Below are 14,784 nucleotides of genomic sequence, written 5' to 3' on the forward strand. Positions count from 1 at the left end.
TGTCTGACTTTAAGTACTTACTTAATTTCATTATATGAATGTACTTTTCAATGTCCGTCAGGTGTCCGATTGTACGACTAGCACCTGTAACTGTTCCGTACGTATCAGTATGATAAACCTTTTAATCTAACTCTCTTTTGATTATCAAAATCCTTGTATCGGCATTGTTGAAAATCTTTTTTGTTTTTGACAATGAAGTTCACTGCATGTCGTTCTGCTTACTCAAAAAGCATTTAATCCTTAAAAATAAAATGCTCTATCTGGAATCTCATGGTCTGCCAGACATATTTTTTATATACCCCTAGTCAGCATTAAGAAGGAATTAGACATAATACCTTAAAATACATATCAACCCTCAATAATCCACAGCTGTTTACAAAAACAGAAAGGAAATATTTGCATAATCACCCTGATCGAGAAACATTATATTGCAAAAGAAAGTCTTTTTTTTTTTTAAATGAAGAAAACCCCATTATTGCATTATACACATGTAAATTAACTGATAACTGCAAGCAGAACGTGATTAAAATCATAATCTCCATAAATAGCCACATCCACAAGGCCAACTTGCGTCCACAATACAAACATTTGAGATGTCTGTTAAGGTTGAGCTAGACATACTGAATGCAATGTAAACACTGCACAAGCTTGAACGACTGACAGCAGAATTACTGGGGGTACATACCAGAAGATCCAAGAAGGTATTAGACGATCTCTATTTTCGGTTTTTTATCTGTTGTATGACTGGTAATCTAAATATAAAATCTTGTCATTTGTATTCCAGTATGAGAATGTAACACTAAATGTACAGTATTGCATGTGGCTAAACATAGAATGTTATTTTGTAATTGGGGATACAAAGGTGCTCTGAACAGGTTACAAAACATATAATGTATAAGATGTTTAGTGTATATTTAATAAGGTGCGTCAACCATATATTATTATTTTAGTATAAATATGAGTTCTGGACTATGAACGGATATTGCCTCATACATTTTAAACACTCACGTAAATGAAGGTTAATGAACAAATCAATAAGCGACGACTTGGTCAATACTTTGTATTATAATATCTAATTTGCTGTGAATTCCTACCGTTTATATGGATCGTAGGTCCTTTATTAGTACTCAATGCTTTTTCACACACTGATTGACCACACTGATTGACACACTGATTGTCACACTGATTGACCACACTGATTGTCACACTGATTGACACACTGATTGACCACACTGATTGTCACACTGATTGACACACTGATTGACACACTGATTGTCCCACTGATTGACACACTGATTGTCACACTGATTGGCACACTGATTGACACACTGATTGTCACACTGATTGATACACTGATTGTCACACTGATTGACACACTGATTGACACACTGATTGACCACACTGATTGACCACACTGATTGTCACACTGATTGACACACTGATTGACCACACTGATTGACACACTGATTGACACACTGATAGAAACACTGATTGACACACTGATTGACCACACTGATTGACCACACTGATTGACTTGACCTCACTGATTGACTTGACCACACTGATTGACACACTGATTGACCACACTGATTGATTTGACCACACTAATTGACCGTGTTTGTTACTTTCTACTCGTCATACTGCCACCATTTGTCCGGATATATTTTGGAGTAATGAATAGGAATCGGCGATATATCGAGTGAAATGTAAATATGTATTCTTAAGAAAACAAGAAAAGGGACATTGAAATGAGTTTGCGGTAAACGAGGGGCATAATATCGAGGTTTTACTTTATATAAACGAGGGGCATCATATTGAAGTTTTACTGTGTATAAACGAGGGGCATCATATCGAGGTTTTTACTGTATATAAACAAGGGGCATCATATCGAGGTTTTTACTGTATATAAACAAGGGGCATCATATCGATGTTCTACTATATATAAACAAGGGGCATGATATTGAGGTTTTACTGTATATAAACGAGGTGCATCATATCGAAGTTTTACTGTATATAAACGAAAGGCATCATATCGAGGTGTTGCTGTATATAAACGAGGGGCATCATATCGAGGTTTTTACTGTATATAAACAAGGGGCATCATATCGAAGTTTTACTGTATATATACGAAAGGCATCATATCGAGGAGTTGCAGTATATAAACGAGGGGCATCATATCGATGTTTTTACTGTATATAAACAAGGGGCATCATATCGAGGTTTTAATGTATATAAACGAGGGGCATCATATCGATGTTTTACTTTATATAAACAAGGGGCATCATATCGATGTTCTACTATATATAAACGAGGGGCATGATATTGAGGTTATACTGTATATAAACGAGGTGCATCATATCGAGGTTTTTACTGTATATTAACAAGGGGCATCATATCGAAGTTTTACTGTACACAAGGGGCATCATATCGAGGTTTTACTGTGTATAAACGAAGGGCATCATATCGATGTTTTACTTTATATAAACGAGGGGCATCATATCGATGTTTTAATGTATATAAACAAGGGGCATCATATCGAGGTTTTACTGTGTATAAACGAAGGGCATCATATCGATGTTTTACTTTATATAAACGAGGGGCATCATATCGATGTTTTAATGTATATAAACAAGGGGCATCATATCGAGGTTTTAATGTATATAAACGAAGGGCATCATATCGATGTTTTACTTTATATAAACGAGGGGCATCATATCGATGTTTTAATGTATATAAACAAGGGGCATCATATCGAGGTTTTACTGTGTATAAACGAAGGGCATCATATCGATGTTTTACTTTATATAAACGAGGGGCATCATATCGATGTTTTAATGTAAATAAACGAGGGGCATCATATCGAGGTTTTACTGTGTATAAACGAAGGGCATCATATCGATGTTTTACTTTATATAAACGAGGGGCATCATATCGATGATTTAATGTAAATAAACGAGGGGCATCATATCGATATTTTACTATATATAAACGAGGGGCATCATATCGAGGTTTTACTTTATATAAACGAGGTGCATCATATCGAAGTTTTACTGTATATAAACGAAAGGCATCATATCGAGGTGTTGCTGTATATAAACGAGGGGCATCATATCGAGGTTTTTACTGTATATAAACAAGGGGCATCATATCGAAGTTTTACTGTATATATACGAAAGGCATCATATCCAGGTGTTGCTGTATATAAACGAGGTGCATCATATCGAGGTTTTTACTGTATATAAACAAGGGGCATCATATCGAGGTTTTAATGTATATATACGAAAGGCATCATATCGAGGTGTTGCTGTATATAAACGAGGGGCATCATATCGAGGTTTTTACTGTATATAAACAAGGGGCATCATATCGAAGTTTTACTGTATATATACGAAAGGCATCATATCCAGGTGTTGCTGTATATAAACGAGGTGCATCATATCGAGGTTTTTACTGTATATAAACAAGGGGCATCATATCGAGGTTTTACTGTATATAAACGAAAGGCATCATATCGAGGTTTTGCTGTATATAAACGAGGGGCATCATATCGAGGTTTTTACTGTATATAAACAAGGGGCATCATATCGAAGTTTTACTGTATATATACGAAAGGCATCATATCGAGGTGTTGCTGTATATAAACGAGGGGCATCATATCGATGTTTTTACTGTATATAAACAAGGGGCATGATATCGATGTTTTAATGTATATAAACGAGGGGCATCATATCGATGTTTTACTTTATATAAACAAGGGGCATCATATCGATGTTCTACTATATATTAACGAGGGGCATGATATTGAGGTTTTACTGTATATAAACGAGGTGCATCATATCGAGGTTTTTACTGTATATAAATAAGGGGCATCATATCGAAGTTTTACTGTATATAAACAAGGGGCATCATATCGAGGTTTTACTGTGTATAAACGAAGGGCATCATATCGATGTTTTACTTTATATAAACGAGGGGCATCATATCGAGGTTTTACTTAATATAAACGAGGGGCACCATATCGATGTTTGACTTTATATAAACGAGGGGCATCATATCGAGGTTTTTCTTAACATAAACGAGGGGCATCATATCGAGGTTTTTACTGTATATAAACAAGGGGCATCATATCGAGGTTTTACTTAATTTAAACAAGGGGCACCATATCGAAGTTTTACTGTATATAAACGAGAGGCACCATATCAATGTTTGACTTTATATAAACGAGGGGCATCATATCGATGTTTTAATGTTTATAAACGAGGGGCACCATATCGATGTTTTACTTTATATAAACGAGGGGCATCATATCGAGGTTTTACTTGATATAAACAAGGGGCATCATATCGAGGTTTTACTTAATATAAACAAGGGGCGTGATATCGATGTTTTACTTGATATAAACGAGGGGCATCATATCGATGTTTTACTGTATATAAACGATTGACCCTTGACCTTTTACAAACAAACAGTGGTATCACTATAACAACAAGAATTCGATCAGTCCATTTACCGAGTGAGGTTACAATCATCAATGGTTTCCATTTATTCTGTATGGAGGAAGTGTTTTATTTGATGAAACTAACAAAAGATATATACAAGATACAAAATACAAGATACAAGATCCAAGATACAAGATACAAGATACAAAATACAAGATACAAGATACAAGAAGCTTTATTTAGTGTCGTATATGGCATAACATTGAACATTAGCTCTGGGGAGCTATTTTTACGACAAATAAGTATAAAAACAGAGAAATAACAAGGTAAAAGGCATGCTAGTAGAAAAGGTAGGATTTTGCAGCAAAACTATATACACTGAACTACTAAAATATTCAGAAAACAGTTTGATGATAGCACATGCAGGTTAAAAGCAGGAACAGTACTAATTATAACATAAGCATAAATCATAAGCATAAAACAAATAAAAACATATCAGATTTAGCAAGCACATATTTCAAATATATCACAGATGGTTACTACGGTACTTTATATTGAAAAATGATGGAATAAAATACTCAGATAATGTAAAAAGCAAAATAAAAGCAAAAGTCTCAAAAAGAAATGGGGGATCAATAAGATGAAAGTCACGAACATATATGAAAGTCACGAACATATATGAAAGTCACGAACATATAGAACACTGGCAGAGGTCACCTTCCCAGGTGTGCAACAGCCTACAGAAAACCTTGTAGTTTTCTGCTTGTCTAATCTCATTTGGTAGGCTATTCCACATCTGGGCGGCTTCAAAACGAAAAGATTTCTTACCATATGTGGTAGAATTTACTCTTGGTATAGTCACAGGATCAACTTTCCTGAAATTATATAAAACTTGGTTTTTGTTGATAAGACTCTTTAATAATTCTGGAGCAATATTATTTAAAATCTTGTATACTTCCTTGGCCATGGTTTTCAGCATACATATATGTAAAAATTCTAATTTATTTCTAGCTAAAAGATCTTTAATAGAAGAGCTATAATCATTATCAATAAAACGTAAAGCTCTTTCTTGTATCTTTTCGATTTTTCTGGTATTTCTAATACTGCAAAAATGCCATGAAAGAGGACAAAAATTGAAATTAGATAAAATAAAAGATTTAAAAATGGTGACTTTGCCTTTTTTGTCAGATGATTTCCAATTCTCTTGAGTATACATAGTTGTTTGGAAGCCTTCCTGCATAAGTTTGCTATATGATTTTCAAATTTTAGATCACTGTCAAATTCAACCCCAAGCAAAGTCACGCTATCTGTACATGTAACTTGGTGATCTCCAATAGTGAAAGATGAAATTTGCTCTTTTGATTTCTTTCCTATGCAGATGGCCTGGAATGTTTCAGGGTTTGCCTGTTTGACGTGCCATTGTTGCCGTCTGCCACAGTCAGTCGGTTTCGGTTTTGGTGGCTCTTGCACATTTGCTCTAGAGAGTATCCGAATAAGGGGAACATGATCGGGGAAACATTTTTTTATATCCACGTCATGTGAGCTGTACAATCCAATCCGACACGCCGTTATATAGATATGTATAACAATATTCAGGAGCAGGACATTGGATATAAACTTTATGTGGAGATGTTACACTTACATATTCATCTTAATAGACAGGAAAACTTGAGAATAAGACTAAATAGACATTTATTTAAAGAGACAGTTCTCTTTCATTTAATGCAATAATAAATACTCCATTTCAACATATTTTATGTTTGCTTGCTTGCTCCGGCATGCGTAACATTAAAATAAGATCTTAGCAGGAGAAAATATTTTTATTCAGAAAATTAAAGCTAACCAGAGACATATAAAGCCATAGGATATACGTATCTGCGCTAACATAGAATTGAAACGGATTCATTCTCATTCTTATCATATTCAATAACTTTTTCAAATATATATAAATTATGATTTTTTTTTATTTTTTTTTTAAATAAAATGATTATTCGAGTATTGAGAGTTTACTTCTGTAATTGATGTTAAGGTTATACATATGTTGGAAACAGAATTCTCCAACGAAAGAACTGAAGGGAACCTAAATGTTCCTACCTCGATAAGGAACAAATTATCAATACAATTAAAAACATGAGATATTAGTATTTTTTCTGTCACCTACACAGAACACAAAAATATTTTGAACTTTAAAGCATGAACTTATTTCCAAATTAAAAAAACCCGTACACTTTTAAATCATGAACACATTTAACTCTAGAAAAACTCAAGACATTGTTTATTTAAACAAACCAACGAATTGTGTTCAATTTAATTTACTATCACCTAACTAAACCTAACAGCAATACATGCTGATTTAAAAACAAAGATGTCACCAGTTTTAAAATGAGATAAAAATAGCCCTTTACATTTCAAAACAATCTTACTGTCTCCGTTTATTGAAACAGAATTTTTTTTTAGTCGAATTGACGGATTCGAACCAAAACACTTGTCTTATGATATCAGAATCCAACACATCACTTGAAAATGACCGATGCATACCCGGTTTAAGAGAACGACATATATTTAGCCTATTTGCTAGCTTTGTTTCCAGCCTACCCACAATGAATGTTCAGATTAAGGTCAAGAGTAATTGACAAAACGTCAACTTTGTTTGTGGACCAAATCGATATGTATATCAACGTTATACCACCAAACACGAACAACTCTTTATCACGGAATATATAGAATTTTGTCCGTATATCAAATTTAAACACAGATAAACACATTTGTACGACACAGTTTCCTTGATGATCAAATACTGCAGATATGTTAATTTTCGAGAACATTTATTTTCACAAATGTTTTTCAATATATTTATAGCCAGTACACTTAATTTGAGAAAATCAATCGACGTAACTGATGTATTATCTCCTGTTAAATTTGCCCTGTCTGAATACACTTTTCGAGTGCTCTGCCTTTGTGATCAAATGTCTTTGCAAAGTCAAAATAAAAATATAATCCGAGTTAAAAGTATGCGCAAATCTCCACTTCACCAACATTGACCGATCAACCATACACACATGTATTGCACAACCCATTGTGTTGTATATAAAGGATAAATAACCATGGTTCATCTGTCCAGATAATTTTGTACATATTGTTTCATTTCAGACATTAAAAGAAACTTCTAAATTAGTTAAGAAGAAAAACGTAAAAAGGTTCAACCCACATCCACTTGAGTTTTGTATTAACATATAAAAAAATCATTAAAGAAAAGCATGAATCTGAAATGCATTGTGTAAATGAAACGATTAGAAAAGAGGAACGTTATCAACAGTAAATTATTTTACGAATGTGTAGTCGCTAGAATACACAAGATCTTTTGTGTTCCTATTAAAAGCAAAGTATTTTCTGGTATAATCAACCCTCGCCATGGCAACAAAACATCCCAGTTTAAAATCTGCACCAAAGCATCAACGCTGTAAAACGTTCTTAAGCATCGGGTATGTCTAGTTAACGTCATCAAACAACTGCTTCTGGAGGAGGACGAGTGTAGCCGCTACACTCTGGAAAATCTGAAAATGAATACATCAATATTAAAGCACCATTTCTCTAATTCATATACAAGTCAGTCATATAAGGGACTTTTCTGGATTTTCAAAGTATAACGAGACTTCTGAATTTAGCCTGAAAACCCTTTTACACCCTAAGTGAGGTAACCGTTTAACATTCAGTGTAATCCTGAGTTAACTGCTACGAGTTTGCTCTATTGACCAATCACGTTATCAATTAAATCTTTGTGAAAATATGAAAGAAAAGAAATTAAGCCACAGCTGTAACATTTCAAATTCAGATTCTGTTTAATACTGATACATCTGACCTGAACCTCAATCACCTTCTTATAGACACTTACATGGTGTCTCTAGCGAATTCTTCTTTTCTGATGATTGACATGTTGTTGCCTCAGCATTGAGTGTTCTCTCTTTTGTCTTCTTCTTAAGAAGTGACTGGATAAAGGCGACGAATCTCTCTGTAGTTGAGAATTGTCCCAGAGGTCGTCGACATTGAGGACAGTTGGCTGTCTTGTCAATCTCGAAGTATTTACTGATGCAAGACTGGTGGTACGCTGTAAGTGTATTATAGACATTTTCTGATACAAGCCCGGTGGTACGCTGTAAGATAGCATAAACATTTACTGATATAAGCCTGGTGGTACACTGTAAGTGTGTTATAGACATTTACTGATACAAGCCCGGTGGTACGCTGTAAGATAGCATAAACATTTACTGATACAAGCCTGGTGGTACACTGTAAGTGTGTTATAGACATTTACTGATACAAGCCCGGTGGTACGCTGTAAGTGTATGATTGACATTTACTGACACAAGCCTGGTGGTACGCTGTAAGTGTATGATTGACATTAACTAATACAAGCCCGGTGGTACGCTGTAAGTGTATTATTGACATTTACTGATACAAGCCTGGTGGTAAGCTGTAAGTGTATTATAGACATTTACTGTTACATGTACAAGCCCGGTGGTACGCTGTGAGTGTATTATAGACATTTACTGATACAAGCGTGGTGGTACGCTGAAAATGTATTATTGACATTTACTGATACAAGCCTGGAGGTACACTGTAAGTGATTATTGACATTTACTGATACAAGCCTGGAGGTACACTGTAAGTGATTATTGACATTTACTGATACAAGCCTGGACGTACGCTGTAAGTGTGTTATATACATTTACTGATACAAGCCTGGTGGTAAGCTGTAAGTGTATTATAGACATTTACTGATACAAGCCTGGTGGTAAGCTGTAAGTGTATTATAGACATTTACTGACACAAGCCTGGTGGTAGGCTGTAAGTGTATTATAGACATTTACTGATACAAGCGTGGTGGTACGCTGAAAATGTATTATTGACATTTACTGATACAAGCCTGGTGGGACGCTGTAAGTGTATTATAGACATTTACTGATACAAGCGTGGTGGTACGCTGAAAATGTATTATTGACATTTACTGATACAAGCCTGGACGTACGCTGTAAGTGTGTTATAGACATTTACTGATACAAGCCCGGGGGTACGCTGTAAGTGTATTATAGACATTTACTGTTACATGTACAAGCCCGGTGGTACGCTGTGAGTGTATTATAGACATTTACTGATACAGGTACAAGCCCGGTGGTACGCTGTAAGTGTATTATAGACATTTACTGATACAAGCGTGGTGGTACGCTGAAAGTGTATTATTGACATTTACTGATACAAGCCTGGTGGTACACTGTAAGTGATTATTGACATTTACTGATACAAGCCTGGACGTACGCTGTAAGTGTGTTATAGACATTTACTGATACAAGCCTGGTGGTACACTGTAAGTGATTATTGACATTTACTGATACAAGCCTGGTGGTACGCTGTAAGTGTATTATATATACTTACTGATGTATTATTGACATTTACTAATACAAGCCCGGTGGTACACTGTAAGTGTATTATTGACATTTACTGATATAAGCCTGGTGGTTCGCTGTAAGTGTATTATAGGCATTTACTGATACAAGCCTGGTGGTACAATGTAAGTGTATTATAGACATTTACTGATACAAGCCTGGTGGTACGCTGTAAGGCTATTATTGACATTTACTGATATAAGCCTGGTGGTTCGCTGTAAGTGTATTATAGGCATTTACTGATACAAGCCTGTGGTACGCTAGAATTTCATTATAATCATTCCATTATCTCTACAGCAAGTAAAATTTGATCAGAATTCCGAAAAGAATCATTGTAAAAGCAATAAACTATGACCATTTTTATTTCATCATATAACAAAAAAACTTTGTTTACTTTGTGAGTTAGTTAAGAATGGTGATTTACAGGTATTTGAAAGCGCACGGATTTTCAATTATTTCTGTAGAATAAATACCTTTAATTCCTCCATGTTCAAATACCTTGTCATATGATTAGGTTTATACTCTTCAATTGACTTATGAAAAGTTTTGGAATTGCATAATGAATTAATTGACGAGGTGATCAAATACATATATCTTTCACTAGATGTATGAGGTCATTTAAAGTTGATTTGTGCTGACTAGTACGGAGTAAAACTAAGGCTAAGGTAGCCAACGTCGTACATTCGTCAGTTAGAGAACCACTATCAAGGCCATTGATACAATTAATAAATTTGACATTTATAATTCAGGATAACTTACTGTGTCTGCATGTTATTTCAACGACTGGCTTAACCATCACGTTTTGCTCCTCTAAACAAATTGCGCAATCAGAACCTGATTAAACAGAAAACGACAATATAACTTATTGTAACAATTGAAGGGTTAAAATAAGTGATAAGGAGAGAAAACCAGTCACAGAAATACTAAGATATTATTGTTGATGGATAAATAGACATGAATTGCATTCAAATCGTGTGTACTCTTATACACTCCTCTAAATATAACTGCATCACTACATATTTTATTCTCCAACAGATCATATTTATTTGAATACGTTGTGCGGTATATCAGCGTGTAACAACTATATACAGGGCTTACCGTTTTACATGTCGTATATATCAAGATTTGAAAAAACCCGTTATAAATCATTGCGTCATTTGACGTTCATTCATATTGTTCCTTTTTGCATATTTTGTCTGGTGCGCCACTTCATCAGTGATCTAATCTGTTAAGTTTAATAATGGTCAAAAAAATTGAGTGCGCTAAAATAAGTATGATGACAGTAAATAAACCGGTCCCGAAACAGAATTGAAAGGTGATTTCAACTAACCCATTTTCTGGCTGACAAATTTAACTCGACTGTTTACATTGTTATCACAGCAACACCAGGTACCTTGCAAGCTTCCGTGGTTCTGAAAGAAAATGTAGAACTTAAACATCTATTATCCAACAAATTTAAAACAGTTTATTTTTACATTAAAATATTTACCTTATGTTTGAACTTCGTTATGAACTCAAGAAAAACATGCGAGAGTTTATACACTTAGGAAAAGGTATTTTCAACAAGTAAAATATGAGGGAATTATTCTATATACTTCATTTTTCACTTCCGTTTTCCGATCTAATGAAGTAAAGGTTGCGTTCATCGCACGTACGACAAGCTTGATGTCATGTGATATGGTTATGCCGTCGTTGGCAATCCGTTTCCAATAACACTGAGCGTAGCTTCGGATGTAGTTGCTGAAGTGACTTAGTTCGTTAAAGTATTGTTTTGTTTCGTCAATACACTAACAGTGACAATTCTCACATGAAACAGTAACAATAAAATAATCCTTTCGATAAAATTAAATCATCCACAATAGTATGGGTGTATTGACAGACGAGGCTAGTACCCGTCCATAAACAGCCTTTTATTCAAAATAAGTTTCAATCTCAGTTGTTTCCTGGTTATTATTTAAAAAACACTTAGGCACATAATAAGGTACAAAGATATGTTATTTAAATAACAAGCAATAATATCTGTATCGTCTCAAACTTAGACTTTGGGGACCCAGGATTCTCAAACTTAGACTTTAGGGACCCAGGATACATACGGACATATGTACGAGTTGAGAATTTACTGGTCCTGATTTGTCAATTTATTTATATGAGTTGTTTCCCTTCAATTCTTAATAGTGGGTAGCAGTGCTAAGCAGTGATTATGAAGCGATTCGTGTGTTACACAACCAAAATATGTTGTTGTTTTGTTGTGTTACAGGAATGTTTTCATAATCCATACTTACCATTCCTCATCAGCATCTGGTTCCCTTCTCCACTCTTTACTGTACTTACCCTCTTAATGGTACATCTCCGGACAGTTAGACGACAGGCAATGGTGATGAGGATGGCGACCATACACGCTCCAATGGCGAAAGCGAAGAAGAGTATATCTGCTTTTCTAAGTTCTGCACCTTGCGAGCTGGAAAGATATAAAACATTTGTATTCATCGTTGATGTGTATTAAACATTAGACCTTAATACAGAACTACGCCGTAGACTTATGTGTACCTACGTCTGTGACCTGCCTGACAGTAAATACCAGTGATCTCTCTGTTTGTTGTCTGTCTACGTCAATGCACTCTATGATTGTTCTTTATAAACAATAAATGTACGCGATTCGTCTAAATATCAACATCCGTGCTTATTGGAATTTCCCAAACATTTTGTAATCATAACAGGCCTTTGTACCTTTATTATTGTCCTATAGTTTTAATCGATTTCGTTAGGGGTGTCTGTGTTACATAAACATTGTCATATCATCATATCAGCACTTAATTAATACAGTATAATAGCATTTCCAAATATGGCTTTACATGTAGGTTGAAATACTGACCACTCACGACACTCATAACGTGTCGGTCGCTCTGCCAACATTTATATATACATCAGGATACCCGTTAAAATGTTATATTATTATACACATGTAAAATAGAAAAAGGGCACAAGATCAATATTGAGACTCAATGTTGACACGAAAAGATAACATGAACCTTAGAGATCTTTAAACAAAATGAAAGACATTCATAATGACTTTATGTACAGAGGTGAAATCATTACCTGTGCATAAAATGCCCTTTATTCAAAACAAGTTTAAAACTCAGTTGTTTCCTGGTTATTATTTAAAAAACATTTAGGCTGCTAATAAAGTACAAAAATATGTTATTAAATAACAAGCAATTATATCTGTTTTGTCTCAAACTTAGACGTTAGGGACCCAGGATTCTCAAACTTAGACGTTAGGGACCCAGGATTCTCAAACTTAGACGTTAGGGACCCAGGATTCTCAAACTTAGACTTTAGGGACCCAGGATTCTCAAACTTAGACTTTAGGGACCCAGGATTCTCAAACTTAGACTTTAGGGACCCAGGATTCTCAAACTTAGACTTTAGGGACCCAGGATTCTCAAACTTAGACTTTAGGGACCCAGGATTCTCAAACTTAGACTTTAGGGACCCAGGATTCTCAAACTTAGACTTTAGGGACCCAGGATTCTCAAACTTAGACTTTAGGGACCCAGGATTCTCAAACTTAGACTTTAGGGACCCAGGATTCTCAAACTTAGACTTTAGGGACCCAGGATTCTCAAACTTAGACTTTAGGGACCCAGGATTCTCAAACTTAGACTTTAGGGACCCAGGATTCTCAAACTTAGACTTTAGGGACCCAGGATTCTCAAACTTAGACTTTAGGGACCCAGGATTCTCAAACTTAGACTTTAGGGACCCAGGATTCTCAAACTTAGACTTTAGGGACCCAGGATTCTCAAACTTAGACTTTAGGGACCCAGGATTCTCAAACTTAGACTTTAGGGACCCAGGATTCTCAAACTTAGACTTTAGGGACCCAGGATTCTCAAACTTAGACTTTAGGGACCCAGGATTCTCAAACTTAGACTTTAGGGACCCAGGATTCTCAAACTTAGACTTTAGGGACCCAGGATTCTCAAACTTAGACTTTAGGGACCCAGGATTCTCAAACTTAGACTTTAGGGACCCAGGATACATACGGAATGATTGGTTGGGTTCTTCAAAGAGTATTTTACCTACATTATTGTACACATGTAAATAACCAGGAAACAACCGAGTTTGAAACGTATTTTGAATAAAAGGCAGTTTATGCACAGGTAATGATTTCACCTCTGTATATAAAGTCTTTCATTTTGTTTAAAGATTTCTAAGGTTCATGTTAATTTCCATATTTGGAAATATTTGGAAATACTATTATATCAATTTAGTGCTGATTTTCTATACAGAGGTGAAATCAGTTGATGCGGAATATAAGTTTTGTCAAGGATTATATGTAATATCTATAAAAGATTATATTTGTATAATAACAAATATGACAGTGACCGAGTTACAATGTACGTGTTGTTCGTGCATAAGAATTACTCAGCATTCGTCTCAACAATACGTGAATAATACAACTACGAACATTTAATTCAACTATAATTTAACAGGAACCTAAACCCTTCTTCAAAATTGTAACTTACAGCCGAGCAACAGTAAAAATCGTGATAATACTGCAGGCGAGAATCTCTGTGAATATCCACCTGATAAAATTATTCTTGTCTTCAAAATATACACAACGCATTGCTCCCCAGCAGTTACACGGCGGCATATTGAGTTAATCCCTACGTGAACTCGACCAACAGCAAAACAAACGGAAACATTCATGTACTGATGTATACATCAGCCCTCGGTTTAGCAATATCGTTAAAGGGAATTCCAAGTTGTTTCGTTTTGATAGAAATCTAAAAATTTGGTCATTTCTAATATAAGAATATAATCAGAGAGAGCAGGATTGTACGTGTATATCAATTATAGATAATTTATACATATTAATAATATGACTGCGGCAATTTTAT

The 14,784-nt window shown here is 35.0% G+C and overlaps 1 protein-coding gene across 4 annotated transcripts; it reads right to left on the reverse strand.

The window, feature by feature from the left end:
• Positions 1-4,658: 4,658 nt before the first annotated feature.
• LOC110453518 lies at positions 4,659-14,575 on the reverse strand. Of its 4 annotated transcripts, none has more exons than XM_021502491.1 (6): positions 14,410-14,575; positions 12,212-12,338; positions 11,274-11,292; positions 10,640-10,714; positions 8,332-8,544; positions 4,659-7,993 (listed from the first exon to the last, which is right to left on the reverse strand). In XM_021502491.1, the coding sequence occupies exons 1-6, from the start codon at positions 14,535-14,537 to the stop codon at positions 7,941-7,943; spliced, it is 615 nt and encodes a 204-aa protein (XP_021358166.1). In that variant the 5' UTR covers positions 14,538-14,575; the 3' UTR covers positions 4,659-7,940. The 4 variants fall into 4 exon arrangements, with proteins under 4 accessions (XP_021358166.1, XP_021358165.1, XP_021358167.1 ...); XM_021502490.1 differs by having other exon boundaries at positions 11,211-11,292; XM_021502492.1 differs by lacking the exon at positions 14,410-14,575 and adding an exon at positions 12,977-13,003 and having other exon boundaries at positions 11,211-11,292.
• Between the last annotated feature and the right edge of the window lie 209 nt (positions 14,576-14,784).

The sequence above is a fragment of the Mizuhopecten yessoensis genome, unplaced genomic scaffold, assembly GCF_002113885.1.
Source record: "Mizuhopecten yessoensis strain PY_sf001 unplaced genomic scaffold, ASM211388v2 scaffold7441, whole genome shotgun sequence".
Taxonomy (NCBI): domain Eukaryota; kingdom Metazoa; phylum Mollusca; class Bivalvia; order Pectinida; family Pectinidae; genus Mizuhopecten; species Mizuhopecten yessoensis.